The 16,033-nt window shown below is 50.1% G+C and overlaps 1 protein-coding gene across 2 annotated transcripts; it reads left to right on the top strand.

Annotated features, from left to right (window-relative positions):
• Positions 1 to 4,990: 4,990 nt before the first annotated feature.
• On the top strand, positions 4,991 to 10,002 carry MTERF1 (mitochondrial transcription termination factor 1). 2 transcript variants are annotated; one of them, XM_040431141.1, is made up of 3 exons: positions 4,991 to 5,067; positions 5,166 to 5,235; positions 8,711 to 10,002. In XM_040431141.1, exon 3 carries the CDS (start codon positions 8,740 to 8,742, stop codon positions 9,919 to 9,921), a length of 1,182 nt encoding a protein of 393 aa, XP_040287075.1. In that variant the 5' UTR covers positions 4,991 to 5,067; positions 5,166 to 5,235; positions 8,711 to 8,739; the 3' UTR covers positions 9,922 to 10,002. The 2 variants fall into 2 exon arrangements, with proteins under 2 accessions (XP_040287075.1, XP_040287074.1); XM_040431140.1 differs by having other exon boundaries at positions 4,995 to 5,235.
• The last annotated feature ends 6,031 nt before the right edge of the window (positions 10,003 to 16,033 follow it).

The following is a 16,033-nucleotide window of genomic DNA, read 5'->3' as shown; positions in this document are numbered from 1 at the left end:
TCCCTTCCGGAGAGTAGGAACATGTGTAGACACCTTGATGGTGTCCAGTGCACCCAGAGTAGCATTGGGGGCCACCTCAAACCCGGCTACTGCATTATGAAAATCGAGGTACAGTTGTAGCAGGTGTGGCTAAGAGCTGCAGATGATCACATTTTCCAGCACCTAGCTCCAATCTGTAGCATGTGGGAGGGGCATAAAAGCCAGATTGAAAGCAAAATTGTTTAGCCACATGAAGCCTCAAAAATCAGATCTAAGTCGTGTGGGATGATTGTGCGATGCCTCCTGGTCTTCGACATGCCAGTTATCATACCACTTGTTGCAAACTGAGAGGCACAGAATCCTAGAACTGAGGGACCTTGGTTTATTACTCCAGAAGATTGCTATGTGCCTAGGCCGAGATGTCAACGGAGAGTGTCCTGGTTGCTGGAAGAACAAAGATGAACTGGAAGGACAGCAAGAAGTGCACAGAGGAGAACCTCTGCATGGACAGATCTTCTGATTAGAAGAATGGCTCAAAGTGATCCAATTGGACGTCACATCCCAAGCCTAGGGTGGCAAGCAGTGTCTACACAAACCATCAGAAGATATCTGCATTACATTGGGCTATGAGCCAACGTCCAGCTACAGGTGTTCTTTTGACCTCACATCACCACGCTCAAAGGCTATGATGGTGCACAGCAAGACAGCAATGGATTCCGGAATGGAGATCTGTCCTCTTCAGTGATGAGTGGCGCTTTTGACTCGGATGCAATGATAGCCGAAGATTGGTCTGGAGACCACACGGGAAATGCCAAGAAGAGGCCTTCACAAGGGAACGACACGGTTCTATTCCTGGGATTATGATGTGGGATGGCATTATGTGCAGTAGCCGGACCTATCTATCTAATATCTATCTATCTATCTATGGCAATGGGTGTGGAACCACTGTGTCAACCAACAGAAGAGTTAGGGCTAAACCTAAGGGTGTTATCCTGGCGTTCCCCTGGTATCACCTTTTCACCCCTATACAGGGATCTGGACTTTCCTGCAGGGCAACAACCAGGCCTCTACCTCCTGCAGTAGTTTCTGTGTGATTGACAGCTGACCTATGGGGGGGGGGGTCAGAGACCCCAGTGCAGAAGTCGGAGGGGTCAGGCAGAATCATAGTCACGGATAGGTAGAGTACGTGCAATACGGGAATGAGTCTGAGGTCAGGGCAGACAGCGTAGAGGCAATTCCCTGTATTGCCATGTGGCCAGGGGCACCACTGTTCACGGATAAATATTAGTAGGGGACTCAGCGCTAAATTAAAGGGGTTTTCCAGAACTCAGTGGGACCTCATAAACCACCTTAAAGGGGTTATCCAAGACCTATACTGCCCCTCAAATGCCCGGGCCCCTCATACTGGTTATACTTACCCTACTCTCTGCATCGCTTGTGATGCCCAGACAGCCACCGCTGCATCTCCTGCTGACGCTAGGGAGGCCCGTTCCCGTTGTGGCCTGCTATTGGCTGTGTCCCCCCCCCCCCCGGGGAGATGCAGCGGCGGCCGTGCGGGTGTCATCATATTTTGCCTGCAGAAGAACAGTTCCAATATACTTTCTGTCTCGAAGTTGCGTGGAGCGTCCGATCTGGATCTTGGTCACCTGACGCTTCTATTTGGAAAGTCTTGCATCCGAAAATGTCCGGTTTCTGGTCTCCTGTATGGATGGGAGCGTCACTTCTGCAAAGGACGGAGGAGCCTCTGGGGATGGGGTCGGAGTTATTCGTCTTAGTGGCGCACGTGGAGACGAGGTGGATTCAGTATTCAGGAGGCGAATGGGTCTGCCCCGTCCACAGCACCTCCCTGGTCCTGGGCTGATAAAACGATGCAATATACCAACTTTATAACATGGGATTAACCCTTTTAGCATTTATTTGCCTCCAGGTAGGATAAATGACCGGGTCCCCTGGATTTACCTAGGACTGTGGCCCAGAATTACTAACGCGTCTGCACCGAAAATATGTCTGCAAAGAGGTGCAAATTGGCAGATTCTGGAGCAATTTGACGCATCTTTTTCTGACATGCTCGACAATGGGGCAGGGCTTTGCAGAAAGGGTGCAGCTTTGTAGGAAGGAGGGCCTAAAAATCTGTCCGAAAGTAAGCCAACCAATAGTCGGTATAGAGTCAGAGATCCCTGCGCCAGATTTATCATCCAGCCTGAGCCCCTGTGACGGCCCGGCTATGCTTACGCCGTCCACGGGATTAGTAAATCCGTCCGACTATATGGTGAGCGGTGAGTGCGAGGTGCACTGGGGCTGAAAGCATTCAGTGCTGAGGTGGGGGAGGGGGTTCCGCCAGTTACCTACCACTGCATAACCTTGCATGTATGGAGCACAAAACAGCAAAAGACGCTGGACAAGGCAAGAAGTAGAAATATATATTACTTTATCGATATCATGTAAAATACAGAGACTAAGAATGTCAGATATGAATTAAAAAATCCATACAATGCGAAACAGCACAACAGAGACACCTAGTGGCTACAAATGGTAAGGGCAGCCAGGAAAATGCAAGTGTGTAATGTATACGGAGCAGAGCTGTGTGTGTAATGTAGACGGTGCAGGGCTATGTGTGTAATGTATACGGTGCAGAGCTGTGTGTGTAATGTAGACGGTGCAGAGCTGTGTGTGTAATGTAGACGGTGCAGGGCTGTGTGTGTAATGTATACGGTGCAGAGCTGTGTGTGCAATGTAGACGGGGCAGAGCTGTGTGTGCAATGTAGACGGGGCAGAGCTGTGTGTGCAATGTAGACGGGGCAGAGCTGTGTGTGCAATGTAGACGGGGCAGGGCTGTGTGTGTAATGTAGACGGTGCAGAGCTGTGTGTGTAATGTAGACGGTGCAGAGCTGAGTGTGTAATGTAGACGGTGCAGAGCTGTGTGTGTAATGTAGACGGTGCAGAGCTGAGTGTGTAATGTAGACGGTGCAGAGCTGTGTGTGTAATGTAGACGGTGCAGAGCTGTGTGTAATGTAGACGGGGCAGAGCTGTGTGTGTAATGTAGACGGGGCAGAGCTGTGTGTGTGTAATGTAGACGGGGCAGAGCTGTGTGTGTAATGTAGACGGTGCAGAGCTGTGTGTGTAATGTAGACGGTGCAGAGCTGTGTGTGTAGTGTAGACGGTGCAGAGCTGTGTGTGTGTAATGTAGACGGTGCAGAGCTGTGTGTGTAATGTAGACGGTGCAGAGCTGTGTGTGTAGTGTAGACGGTGCAGAGCTGTGCGTGTAATGTAGACGGTGCAGGGCTGTGTGTGTAATGTAGACGGTGCAGAGCTGTGTGTGTAATGTAGACGGGGCAGAGCTGTGTGTGTAATGTAGACGGTGCAGAGCTGTGTGTGTAATGTAGACGGTGCAGAGCTGAGTGTGTAATGTAGACGGGGCAGAGCTGTGTGTGTGTAATGTAGACGGTGCAGAGCTGAGTGTGTAATGTAGACGGGGCAGAGCTGTGTGTGTGTAATGTAGACGGTGCAGAGCTGTGTGTGTAATGTAGACGGGGCAGAGCTGTGTGTGTAATGTAGACGGTGCAGAGCTGTGTGTAGTGTAGACGGTGCAGAGCTGTGTGTGTAGTGTAGACGGTGCAGAGCTGTGTGTGTAATGTAGACGGTGCAGAGCTGTGTGTGTAATGTAGACGGTGCAGAGCTGTGTGTGTGTAATGTAGACGGTGCAGAGCTGAGTGTGTAATGTAGACGGGGCAGAGCTGTGTGTGTGTAATGTAGACGGTGCAGAGCTGTGTGTGTAATGTAGACGGGGCAGAGCTGTGTGTGTAATGTAGACGGGGCAGAGCTGTGTGTGTAATGTAGACGGTGCAGAGCTGTGTGTGTAATGTAGCCCGGGCAGAGCTGTGTGTGTAATGTAGACGGTGCAGAGCTGTGTGTGTAGTGTAGACGGTGCAGAGCTGTGTGTGTGTAATGTAGACGGTGCAGAGCTGTGTGTGTAATGTAGACGGTGCAGAGCTGTGTGTGTAATGTAGACGGTGCAGAGCTGTGTGTGTAATGTAGACGGGGCAGAGCTGTGTGTGTAATGTAGACGGGGCAGAGCTGTGTGTGTAATGTAGACGGGGCAGAGCTGTGTGTGTGTAATGTAGACGGGGCAGAGCTGTGTGTGTAATGTAGACGGGGCAGGGCTGTGTGTGTAATGTAGACGGGGCAGAGCTGTGTGTGTAATGTAGACGGGGCAGGGCTGTGTGTGTAATGTAGACGGTGCAGAGCTGTGTGTGTAATGTAGACGGGGCAGAGCTGTGTGTGTAATGTAGACGGTGCAGAGCTGTGTGTGTGTAATGTAGACGGTGCAGAGCTGAGTGTGTAATGTAGACGGGGCAGAGCTGTGTGTGTGTAATGTAGACGGTGCAGAGCTGTGTGTGTAATGTAGACGGGGCAGAGCTGTGTGTGTAATGTAGACGGGGCAGAGCTGTGTGTGTAATGTAGACGGTGCAGAGCTGTGTGTGTAATGTAGCCCGGGCAGAGCTGTGTGTGTAATGTAGACGGTGCAGAGCTGTGTGTGTAGTGTAGACGGTGCAGAGCTGTGTGTGTGTAATGTAGACGGTGCAGAGCTGTGTGTGTAATGTAGACGGTGCAGAGCTGTGTGTGTAATGTAGACGGGGCAGAGCTGTGTGTGTAATGTAGACGGGGCAGAGCTGTGTGTGTAATGTAGACGGGGCAGAGCTGTGTGTGTAATGTAGACGGGGCAGAGCTGTGTGTGTGTAGGGGCAGAGCTGTGTGTGTGTAATGTAGACGGGGCAGAGCTGTGTGTGTAATGTAGACGGGGCAGGGCTGTGTGTGTAATGTAGACGGTGCAGAGCTGTGTGTGTAATGTAGACGGGGCAGAGCTGTGTGTGTAATGACATCATCCAAGGTCCTTTACCTTTCTAGAATTTAGTTTCCTCCTGATTCTAAATAACCAATCACAGAGCTGAACAGATCAGCCAATCCGGAGTGTCTCCCTGTGACCAATCAGAGCGCGTGTAAGGTTGTAACCGGAAGTGCGGTGCACATGGGGCTGTGCACTGCAGTCATGGCCGTGCGGTTCTTCTCACTCCTGCGTGTCCTTGTCCTGTGAGTGTGAACAGTGTGCAGCCCGGGCTCTCTGCTCAGCCCACCTGTAACCCTTTCCTACCCTCTGTCCAAGGTGAACTGTCTCCATTTCATTTTAGGAAGAATTAAAGGGATTTTCCAGCTTTACAGGAGGTGATATGGAGAGGGGTTCCCAGCTGGACCTGTAAGGTAATGTGTATATGTGTGTATACGGCAGATCTATATGTGTGTATACTGCAGATCTATGTGTGTATACTGCAGATCTATATGTGTGTATACTGCAGATCTATATGTGTGTATACTGCAGATCTATATGTGTGTATACTGCAGATCTATATGTGTGTATACTGCAGATCTATATGTGTGTATACTGCAGATCTATATGTGTGTATACTGCAGATCTATATGTGTGTATACGGCAGATCTATATGTGTGTATACGGCAGATCTATGTGTGTGTATACGGCAGATCTATGTGTGTGTATACGGCAGATCTATGTGTGTGTATACGGCAGATCTATGTGTGTGTATACGGCAGATCTATGTGTGTGTATACTGCAGATCTATATGTGTGTATACTGCAGATCTATATGTGTGTATACGGCAGATCTATATGTGTGTATACGCCAGATCTATGTGTGTGTATACTGCAGATCTATGTGTGTGTATACTGCAGATCTATATGTGTGTATACTGCAGATCTATATGTGTGTATACTGCAGATCTATATGTGTGTATACGGCAGATCTATGTGTGTGTATACGGCAGATCTATGTGTGTGTATACGGCAGATCTATGTGTGTGTATACGGCAGATCTATGTGTGTGTATACGCCAGATCTATGTGTGTGTATACGCCAGATCTATGTGTGTGTATACGCCAGATCTATGTGTGTGTATACGCCAGATCTATGTGTGTGTATACGCCAGATCTATGTGTGTGTATACGCCAGATCTATGTGTGTGTATACGCCAGATCTATGTGTGTGTATACGCCAGATCTATGTGTGTGTATACTGCAGATCTATATGTGTGTATACGGCAGATCTATGTGTGTGTATACTGCAGATCTATGTGTGTGTATACTGCAGATCTATGTGTGTGTATACTGCAGATCTATATGTGTGTATACGGCAGATCTATATGTGTGTATACGCCAGATCTATGTGTGTGTATACTGCAGATCTATGTGTGTGTATACTGCAGATCTATGTGTGTGTATACTGCAGATCTATATGTGTGTATACTGCAGATCTATATGTGTGTATACTGCAGATCTATGTGTGTGTATACGGCAGATCTATGTGTGTGTATACGGCAGATCTATGTGTGTGTATACGCCAGATCTATGTGTGTGTATACGCCAGATCTATGTGTGTGTATACGCCAGATCTATGTGTGTGTATACGCCAGATCTATGTGTGTGTATACGCCAGATCTATGTGTGTGTATACGCCAGATCTATGTGTGTGTATACGCCAGATCTATGTGTGTGTATACGCCAGATCTATGTGTGTGTATACGCCAGATCTATGTGTGTGTATACGCCAGATCTATGTGTGTATACTGCAGAGTTAACTCGTGGTTGTCTTACATTGTGTAGATTTAGCTGATCTCTTAGATTTTTATTATTTTTTACTTTGAAGGTAAAGGGGTTGTCTGCTTTTGGCTGAAATTTCCAAAAAGGCATGAAATGCTAAAATGGCTGATCCTTACTATAGCGGGGCCCATGGTATGTGAACAGATCGTCTTGTACAGAGATCCCAAGATGACGGTTGTGTAATTCACCCACCTGACCGCCTCCCCAGCCGCGTCCTGTACTGCACAGGCGTCAAAAGTGTTTGGATTTTGCCCCCCGTCCCTGCGCCTGGCTGGAGCTTAGCCGCGCTCAGGCCGGTGATACTAGTCGTGACCTCACTGGCCCAGCGGTAAACAGTGAGAAGGCTGTGGAGCGCCGCTGCCTTCTCAAACAGCTGATTAGCGGGGGTCCCGGGTGTCGGACCCCCGCTGATCAGATGCTGAGAGGATAGATCATCAGTTTACACAAACTGCAGAACCTCTTTAAGCCAGGGGTGCTCAACCTGCGGCCCTCCAGCTGTTGCAAAACTACAACTTTCCGCATGCCCTAATAGCTGAAGGTTATCCAGGCACGCTGGGAGTTATAGTCTTGCGACAGCTGGAGGGCCGCAGGTTGGGCATCCCTGCTTTAAGCATTTATAGCACCTCTGTATGCCTAAAAGGTGCGTGTCCCACCCCCATGGACCTCACTTATCAGGAGAATTGGGGTCCTGTGACGGCTGTTTACTGATTCACCAAATCTCTTTGTTTTGTGTAAAAAAAATCTGTACGTTTCTACAATGTGGGAGAAAACTGGGGGAGACCCACGCAATTACAAAGAACATACAAACGCCACGCAGATGTTGCCCGTGGTCAGATTTGAGCCCAGGACCTCAGTGCTGCAAGGCACCAGCGCCATTTTTTTCTGTCCTCTTACTTTATAATTGGCTCTACGTGAACGCCGTTAATACCAATGGATGTGACATCCAAGGAAAGGGCTGCAGCGCCACTGTTCCTTTCAACAGCTGATTGGTGGGGGTGACAGATGTTAGACCCCCCCCCCCCTCCCCCACCAGTCAGATATTGATGACGTACCCTGAGGATAGCCCATCAATATGAGTCCCGGAAAACTCCTTTAAATATACCCCTTTATATATCGTACTAGAAAGTGTCTAATAAAGAGGTTTTCCGTTTAACTACCTAAGGCTACTTTCACACTAGCGTTAATATTTTTCGGTGTTGAGATCAGTCATAGGGACTCAATACCGGAAAAAAACGCTTCTGTTTTGTCCCCATTAATTGTCAATATGGACAAAACGTAACAGAACGGAGCGCTCCAAAAATGCATTCCGTTCCGTTCTCATACCAGAGAGCAAACCGCAGCATGCTGCAGTTTGCTTTCCGTCCTGGGATGCGGAGCAAGACGGATCCGGCATGACCCACAATGCAAGTCAATGGGGACGAATCAGTTTTGTCTGACACAATAGAAAATGGATCCGTCCCCCATTGACTTTCAATGGAGTTAATGACGGATCCGTCTTGGCCATGTTGAAGATAATACAACCGAATCTGTTCATAACGGATGCAGACGGTTGTATTATCAGTAACGGAAGCGTTATTGCTGAACCCTGCCGGATCCAGTAAAAACGCTAGTGTGAAAGTCGCCTAACAGTTCTCCTGAGCTCTGCTTGGGCCTTGGTAAAAGGCCTTAACAATTTCAGCCCAATCAGAGTAAATAGGGGGAGGGCTGTTTTAGGCCTTCATATCTCAGGCTGTGTAGCGACTAGAGATGTGGGCCCGGTCTTGTTTGAAAGACAACATTAGCCTCTATACATCGTGAGATATAGCCTTTAGAAATGGGGTCAGTAATGATAGCGGCTCAAAGTGAAACCAGGTTTCAGTTGCTATCCCTCCCGAACTGATTTTAAAAGGCTATATCTCCTTACCTATAGCAGCTCTTGTTTGAAAGCTTAGATTGTCAGCTTTCAAACAAGACCAGGCCCACATCTCTAGCTGCTACACAGCCTGAAATATGACGGTGTTTTGTATATAGGTCTATTCATGTTTTATGTTATAGTCACATCTTTTTTTTTTTTTTAATTGCTTTAGACTGAGGAGCTAACACCACCACCACCACCATGGCACTGAAAATACTAACCAACGTAACTGGGAATGTCATGACTTGCTTGAAGAGTGCGAGAAATGGTAAAGCGGTGGCAAGCTTTACCCTTGCCGTTCCTGGCCTACTGTGGCCGAGGTTCTACTCGCAACAACTTACACAAAATGAAGTAAAAGCACCTGTTGAAAACCTAAACCTGGTAACTAACCTGGAGAAAATGGGGGTGGACCTCTCACTGGTCAGAAAGCGGCATGCCATTCTCCTCAAGAAGACGACTACGCACGAGCAGAAACTCAAACAGTTTCTTATAGACAAAGGCGCCGATGCCAAGATGGTGGCAAGCATCATTTCCAGGTACCCCCGGGCCATAACGCGCGATTATGAACTCTTAGAGGAGATGTGGGACATTTGGAAAGGGATATTGGGGATGGACGCCACCATCCTAAGTGTTGCACTGCGTTCTCCGGAGTCTTTCTTCCGAACATCTAATACCGAGAACCTGTTGAAGAATATCCGTTTCCTCCAATCCCTCGGATTGCCTCCCAAAATCCTCAGCCAGCTGATGGTCAAGTCGCCCAGGACTTTTGCAAACAGCGTTGACCTCAACAAGCAGAACGTGGAGTATTTACTGGACCTCTGCTCTCAGTTAGGGGGGAAGAACCCGCGGGAGTTTGTCAGGGAATTGATTTCTGCAAATATATATATTTTGACCAAAAGTACAAATCGCATCCAAACCAACATACAGAATATGAAGACCTTGATGAAGCTGGACGATGAGGCCCTGCTGCTGTGGATACAGGGCCAGGGCGCGCCCCTTTTGAGCCTCAGCTATACGTATTTTGAGGACAATTATAAGAGTGCGCAGGCGATACTCCAGTCGTTGGGGTGTACGGAAGCAGAGATAGCCCTCTATATCTTCATGTGTCCCAAAGTCCTACTTATGACGCCCAAGATATTTAAAAATAAGATCAACGTCCTGCTGGAGTGCGGCGTCGACGTGAAGGATATTCTCAACACCCCGAACATTCTGTCTGTGCACGTCAACAACCTAAAGGCCAGAATTGAGGAGCTGAAAGACTGCAGTTACGACTTCAGGGTCTCAAGCCTCAGTGTTCTCCAGATCAGCCAGACAAAGTTTATCTCCAGGTTGGAGAGACTGCGCAGTTCAGGGCCTCTGGATAAGAGCGTTGGGCAGGACTGATGTGGGGGCAGGGGGGGTCGCTTTATATGTCATTTTATTTTTGGAATTAGAATAAAAAAATTTGCACTTGCTATATATTAAACCTGAAGGCTGTGCTGTGGTTTTATTATATTTGCAAAGTTTCAACCTATCGACCTTTATGCTGGGCAACATAGTTGGGTGGGCATTCCCATCTCGGACATTCAATAGGATATGGCGTCAATGTCGGCCCCTGAACTGAAGGAGAGCACACTGCCCTCTGTTCACCACTATGGAGTCCTTAAATACCGGAGCACATAGCAGTCCCGTAGCGGTGATTGGAGAGGTGGCCATGTATGCACAGCATGCTCTCCTTTTACCGCTGTGGGACCTCCAAAGTTAGCCACGTGGGCTCACTCTGCTTTTTTCGGTACTCACGTAGCAGTGAATGGAGAGCGTGCCACGCATGCTTGGGAGGGCCCCGTTCTGGAGCTAGGAGCGGGTCCCAGAGGTGGGACCCACTCCTTTCTGACATTGATGATGACATATCGCTAGGATCTGCCAATGTTTGAGATGGGAATACCCCTTTAAAGGGGTGCTCCTCTTTGGACAATACCAATCCATTGTAACAATGCCTGTCCTTGTCACGGAAGGCCGTATGGCTGTAGAATTTCATTTTAGGCTAAAGAAAAAACCGTTCGGGACAAGGCTCCAGTCTGTTCATGCATAACTGAAAGTCTAGCAAATGCACTTTAGCTGGTTAGAATCGGGATACATGTTGCTAAGGCCTCATGCACACGACCGTAGTTCGGGTCCGCATCCGAGCCGCAGTTTTTGTGGCTCAGGTGCGGACCCATTCACTTCAACGGGGCCGCAAAAGATGCGGACAGCACTCTGTGTGCTGTCTGCATCCTTTGCTCTGTTCTGTGGCCCCGCAAAAAAAAATATAGCATGTCCTATTCTTGTCCGTTTTGCGGGCAAGAATAGGCATTTCTACAATGGGCCTTCCGTTCTGCAAATTGCGGAAGGCACACGGGCGGCTTCCTTTTTTTGCGGACCACAAAAAACGGCATGGTCGTGTGCATGAGGCATAAATGATAAGCTGCTCTGAAGCCCACCCAGGTGTGGGGGCCGATGGAGGAACACAGGGTTCCTCCTCTCTGTCGAACCGCTCAGATGTCGCAGTAGTATTAAAGACCTAAACCTTCACACAAAGTATGGAAGGTGCAGCGGCGCTTCTCAGAGCGATCTGCAACCTACGGAGTACAGATCCTATATACGTTTTTTGGATCCGTAATCCACATGCTACATATGCAGAGCAGAGCCATTAATCGCTCTGAGAAGCGCCGCTGGACCATCAGTGCTGTGGCACCAAAGGGGTTAAACAGACGGGTTTGACGCTAGCGCCGATCTCAGCCATTGCAGTGGGAGCCTAGCTGTATAATAGAGCCGGCTCCCAGTGCAGAGGTTCGTTGAGGTGCACAAGTTGGCACTCACCATGACGTAGTTGCATTGTAGTGCAGGAAAGGGTTAAGGCGTATTGAAATATTGCTTCAAGCCTGGGCTGTGTCAGGTTTAAGAAGGTCTCATGCACACAAACGTATTTTCTCTCCGTTCCGTGTTTTTTTTTTTTTTTTTTGCAGCCCGTATGCGGAACTATTCATTTTAATGGGGCCGAAAAAAATAAATAATGGAAATGACTTTGTGTGCATTCCATATCCGTATGTCCGTTCCGTCTCAGAAGCGGACCAGAGCAGGATGCCATTCCTTCTCTGACGTCTCTGCTTCACCCCCCCCCTGGAGTCACTCTCGGACATATCCTCTATTCCTGGGGAAGTCCTGTCCGAAGAGGAGATTGGTGATTCATTATCTGACATGGATTCGGAATCATCTTCTAAGATTGCTTCCATGGTGGATAGCCTACTAATGGCAGTCCGGGACACCTTTCAGGTGCAAGACGACCCTCCCTCCACTAGCCAGGGAGTGTCCTTCCTCCGCTCCAGGCAAACTCCAAAAGTGTTTCCCATGCATGATGACTTTTCTGTGGTCATTGCCAAGGCCTGGGACTACCCAGATCGTCGCTTTGCCCCGCCTAAGCGACTTGATTTACTATATCCCTTCCTGGCTGAGTCTCCCCTCCAAGGTGGATCCTCCGGTTGCACGTCTGGCCAAAAACACTGCCATTCCGGTAGCTGACGGCTCCTCCCTCCAGGATCCAGTAGACCAGGGATCAGCAACCTCCGGCACTCCAGGTGTTGTGAAACTACATCTCCCATCATGCACACTTGCTTGACTGTTCTCTAATCTCCAACAGAAGTGAAAGAAGCATGCTGGGAGTTGTAGTTTCACAACAGCTGGAGTGCCGGAGGTTGCTGATCCCTGCAGTAGACCATCGGATGGAGACAGTGTCTAAGTCCCTGTTTGCAACCAGCGGCTCAGCTCTGCATTCCATTTTCGCCTCCGCTTGGGTAGCTAAGGACGGTCTCTCGATGGGCGCTCCGTTTGCATCAGGGTCTGGCGACGGGCCTCCCCCTAGTGGAGCTCCAGTTCCAAGCTCTGCAGATTGCTCAGGCAGGGAAGCACCTTTGTGAGGCTTCCTTGGACGCGGGTACTTTAGTTGCCCGCTCTTCCGCCCTCGCAATCACCTTGTGGCGTGAGCTCTGGGTCAAGGTATGTTCGGCGGATGCCTCTTCCAGACGCTCCCTTTCAGGCCAGCCATTTTGTGGTTCCCGTTTGTTCGGTACCAGGCTGGATGAGATATTCCCAGAGGCCACGGGCGGGAAGAGTACTCGCCTTCCCCAGAGTAAGTCTAAGCGCACCCCTCGCGCTAGGTCCTCGTTTTTACGGGGACATTCCTTTCGCCGGACCTCTGGTATGCGGCCAGCTTTAGGGGTGTCTCCTGCTGCTACTGCACAGGAACAGAGGAAAAGGCAGTTCTTTAAGTCTCAATTGGCATGGAGGCCAGAGGCTCAACCCTCCCATTCCTTGGCTACCAAACAGGGCCGTCTCCTCTTTCATCAGGAGATTTGGCGAGCCCACATCTAAGACGCACTCGAAGTAGTCACATCAGGTTACAAAATAGAGTTTACCTCCCCTCCCCCGGAGCGCTTCTTCTGGTCCAAATTACCCAAGGAGGCAAAAAGGGCCTCTGCCTTGTTCCAGGCAATTCATTCCCTCCTAGCTCGAGGAGTGATCTCCCCGGTCCCTCGGACGGAACAATTTACAGGTGGTTCCGAAGAAAGAGGGTTCTATCAGGCCAATTTTGGACCTCAAATTGTTGAACCGGTTCTTCACTTCCGGATGGAGTCCTTTCGCTCCGTCATTACTTCACTGGACCAGGGAGAATTCCTTTCCTCCATAGACAGTCAGGACGAATACCTACATGTCTCCATAGCCCCGGCGCACCAGCGCTTTCTCCGTTTCGCTTTAGGGCCCCATCACTTCCAGTTTGTCGCCCTCCCCTTTGGACTGGCAACGGCACCTCGAGTCTTCACCAAGATCCTCGCTCCCCTACTTGCCCTGCTTCTTTCCAGGGGCATCACCTTGATTCCTTACCTAGACGACGTTCTGGTCAAGGCGGCAAACTTGGCTCGGAATGAGGCCAGTCTTCGTATCACCTTGGATACCCTCACTCAGTTCGGTTGGCTGGTGAATTTCCAGAAGTCCTCCCTGGCCCCTGCCAGACGACTCGCGTTCCTTAGGAAGACCCTGGACACGGAGGAGGCGTTGATCCACCTCCCTGTGGACAAGCAGCTGGCACTCCAGCGGTCAGTTCCTCTGCTTATCCATCACAAACGCCCAACTATCTGTTGCTGTATGCAAGTCTTGGGGGCTATGGTGGCTTCCTTCGAGGCGATTCCATTTGCACAATTTCATTCCCGTCCGCTCCAACTGGCGATCCTGACTTGTTGGCACAAATCTCCAGAGTCCCTGGACCGTCACATTGTTCTGCCCACACAGGTGCGTCTAGCTCTCAGGTGATGGCTCCGGACCCCGACTGCAAAGTCTTTTCTCCCGGTCTCATGGACGATCATTACCACAGATGCCAGCCTTCAAGGATGGGGAGGAGTCTTCCCTCCCAGGACGGTCCAGGGCTTATGGTCTTAATCGGAGTCCAAACTGCCAATCAACATCTTGGTACTCCGGGTCATTCGTCTCTCCCTTCTCCATTGGGCCCCTCCTTCTGAAGGGCCAGCCGTTATGGATTCAATCCGACAATGCCACGGTTGTGGCTTATATCAACCACCAGGGGGATACCAGCAGCCCTGCATTGATGAGGGAGTCGGCAAAAATCCTGAGGTGGGCCGAGTTACATGTCCCTGCTCTTTCAGCAGTGTTCATTCCGGGAGTGGAGAACTGGGCGTCGGATTTCCTCAGCTGGACGACTCTGGACCCGGGGGAATGGTCCCTGCACCCGGAGGTGTTCGAACAGATCTGTCTCCAGTGGGGTCGTCCGGAGGTGGACTTGATGGTGTCCAGGTTCAACCACAAGCTTCCCACCTTCTTCTCTCGCATAAGAGATTCCAAGGCATGAGCCGCAGACGCTCTGGTAGCGCCGTGGGATGGGTTCTCTCTAGTGTGTGTTCCCGCCTCTCCCTCTCCTGCCGCGTGTTCTACGCAGGATCAAGACGAGAATCGCCTGGACGCCCTACATCGCCCTGGACTGGCCCCGTCAGGCGTGGTACTCAGACGTCATCCTCCTCCTAGGGGACGCACTGTGGCCCCTTCCACTCAGGGCCGATCTGCTCTCTCAGGGACCTGCCTTCCATCAGCATTTGGAGTCGCTACATTTGACGGCGTGGCTGTTGAAACCGCCATTTTAAAACAGCGAGGTTTCCCTGATTAGTCTTATTCACACCATGATCAGAGCCAGGAAACCATCCTCATCAAAAATTTACTACAGGACTTGGAGGTCCAATCTGGGCTTCTGTGAGAAACGTAATCTCCCTCCACTACGATTCTCTCTTTCCACTATTCTCTCTTTTCTGCAATCTGGTTTAGAATTGTGACTTGCCCTTAGCTCCTTAAAGGATCAAGTCTCGGCGCTGTCCGTTTTGCTTCAGCGCCCTCTGGCTTTGAAAGGCCGGGTTAAAACCTTCCTCCAAGGGGTGGCTCATATTATTACCCCCTTGCCTTCTTGGCATCTGAACCTCGTGCTGGGTTCACTCCAATCGGCTCCATTTGAACCGCTACGGACTGTGTCCCTGCGCTATCTTTCTTGGAAGATTGCATTCCTGGTGGCTATCACATCGATCAGGCGTGTCTCAGAGTTGGCAGCGCTTTCCTGTAGGGAACCTTTTTTAATCCTTCATCAGGATAAGGTGGTGCTCCGGCCCATACTTTCTTTTCAACCGAAGGTAGTTTCGGCCTTCCATGTTAACGAGGACATTGTCCTCCCTTCCTATTGCCCAGCTCCCTCGCATCCTAGGGAGCATTCTCTTCACAAGCTTGACGTGGTTTGAGCTCTGAAAATCTGTCAATCTCTAGCTCTTTCCGCCGCACGGATGCGTTATTCGTGCTTCCTGACGGTCCTCGGAAGGGATGCGCCGCTTCTAAGGTGATGATTGCCAGGTGGATACGCTTAGCAATCACTGAGGCATAGCGTTCCCGGGGAAGGGCTCCACCCCCTGGAATCACGGCCCACTCAACCAGAGCGGTTGGCGCTTCCCGGGCCGGCTTCAATCATGCATCCGCTGTCCAGTTGTGTAAGGCGGCTACGTGGTCTTCCTTACACACGTTCACGAAATTTTACCAGGTGCACTAACTTGCGTCGGCAGATGATGCCCTGGGCCGTAAAGTCTTGCAGGCAGCTGTGTCCTGAGCGTCCGCGAGAAAAGGAGATTTTTGTGAACTCGCCTGTAAAATCTCTTTCTCGCTGAGTTCATTGGGGGACACAGCGCCCACCCATAATTTTTTCCATGGTTACCGCACATGGCGGTGGTTGGTTATCGGTTGGGGTTCAGTTTTAGTTCGTACCTACTGACGTAGGCGGTGTTCTGACTGTGGTGTCGGTTCTTTTCTGCTACTCCTATTGCTTGGGCACAAACCGATATGCTCTCTCCTGACTGGGGCGGGTATAACTGGCAGGGGAGGAGCTATCACTTTCTAGCCTACTGTCGCCTCCTAGTGGCAGCAAGCAGCTATACCCACGGTC

The sequence above is a fragment of the Bufo bufo genome, chromosome 5 (genome assembly GCF_905171765.1).
Source record: "Bufo bufo chromosome 5, aBufBuf1.1, whole genome shotgun sequence".
Taxonomy (NCBI): Eukaryota; Metazoa; Chordata; class Amphibia; order Anura; family Bufonidae; genus Bufo; species Bufo bufo.
This window is presented reverse-complemented; position numbering and strand designations above follow the sequence as displayed.

Excerpts from the sequence above, each read along its gene's own strand:
- MTERF1 (XM_040431141.1), top strand. The coding sequence starts at position 8,740 with ATGGCACTGAAAATACTAACCAACGTAACTGGGAATGTCATGACTTGC.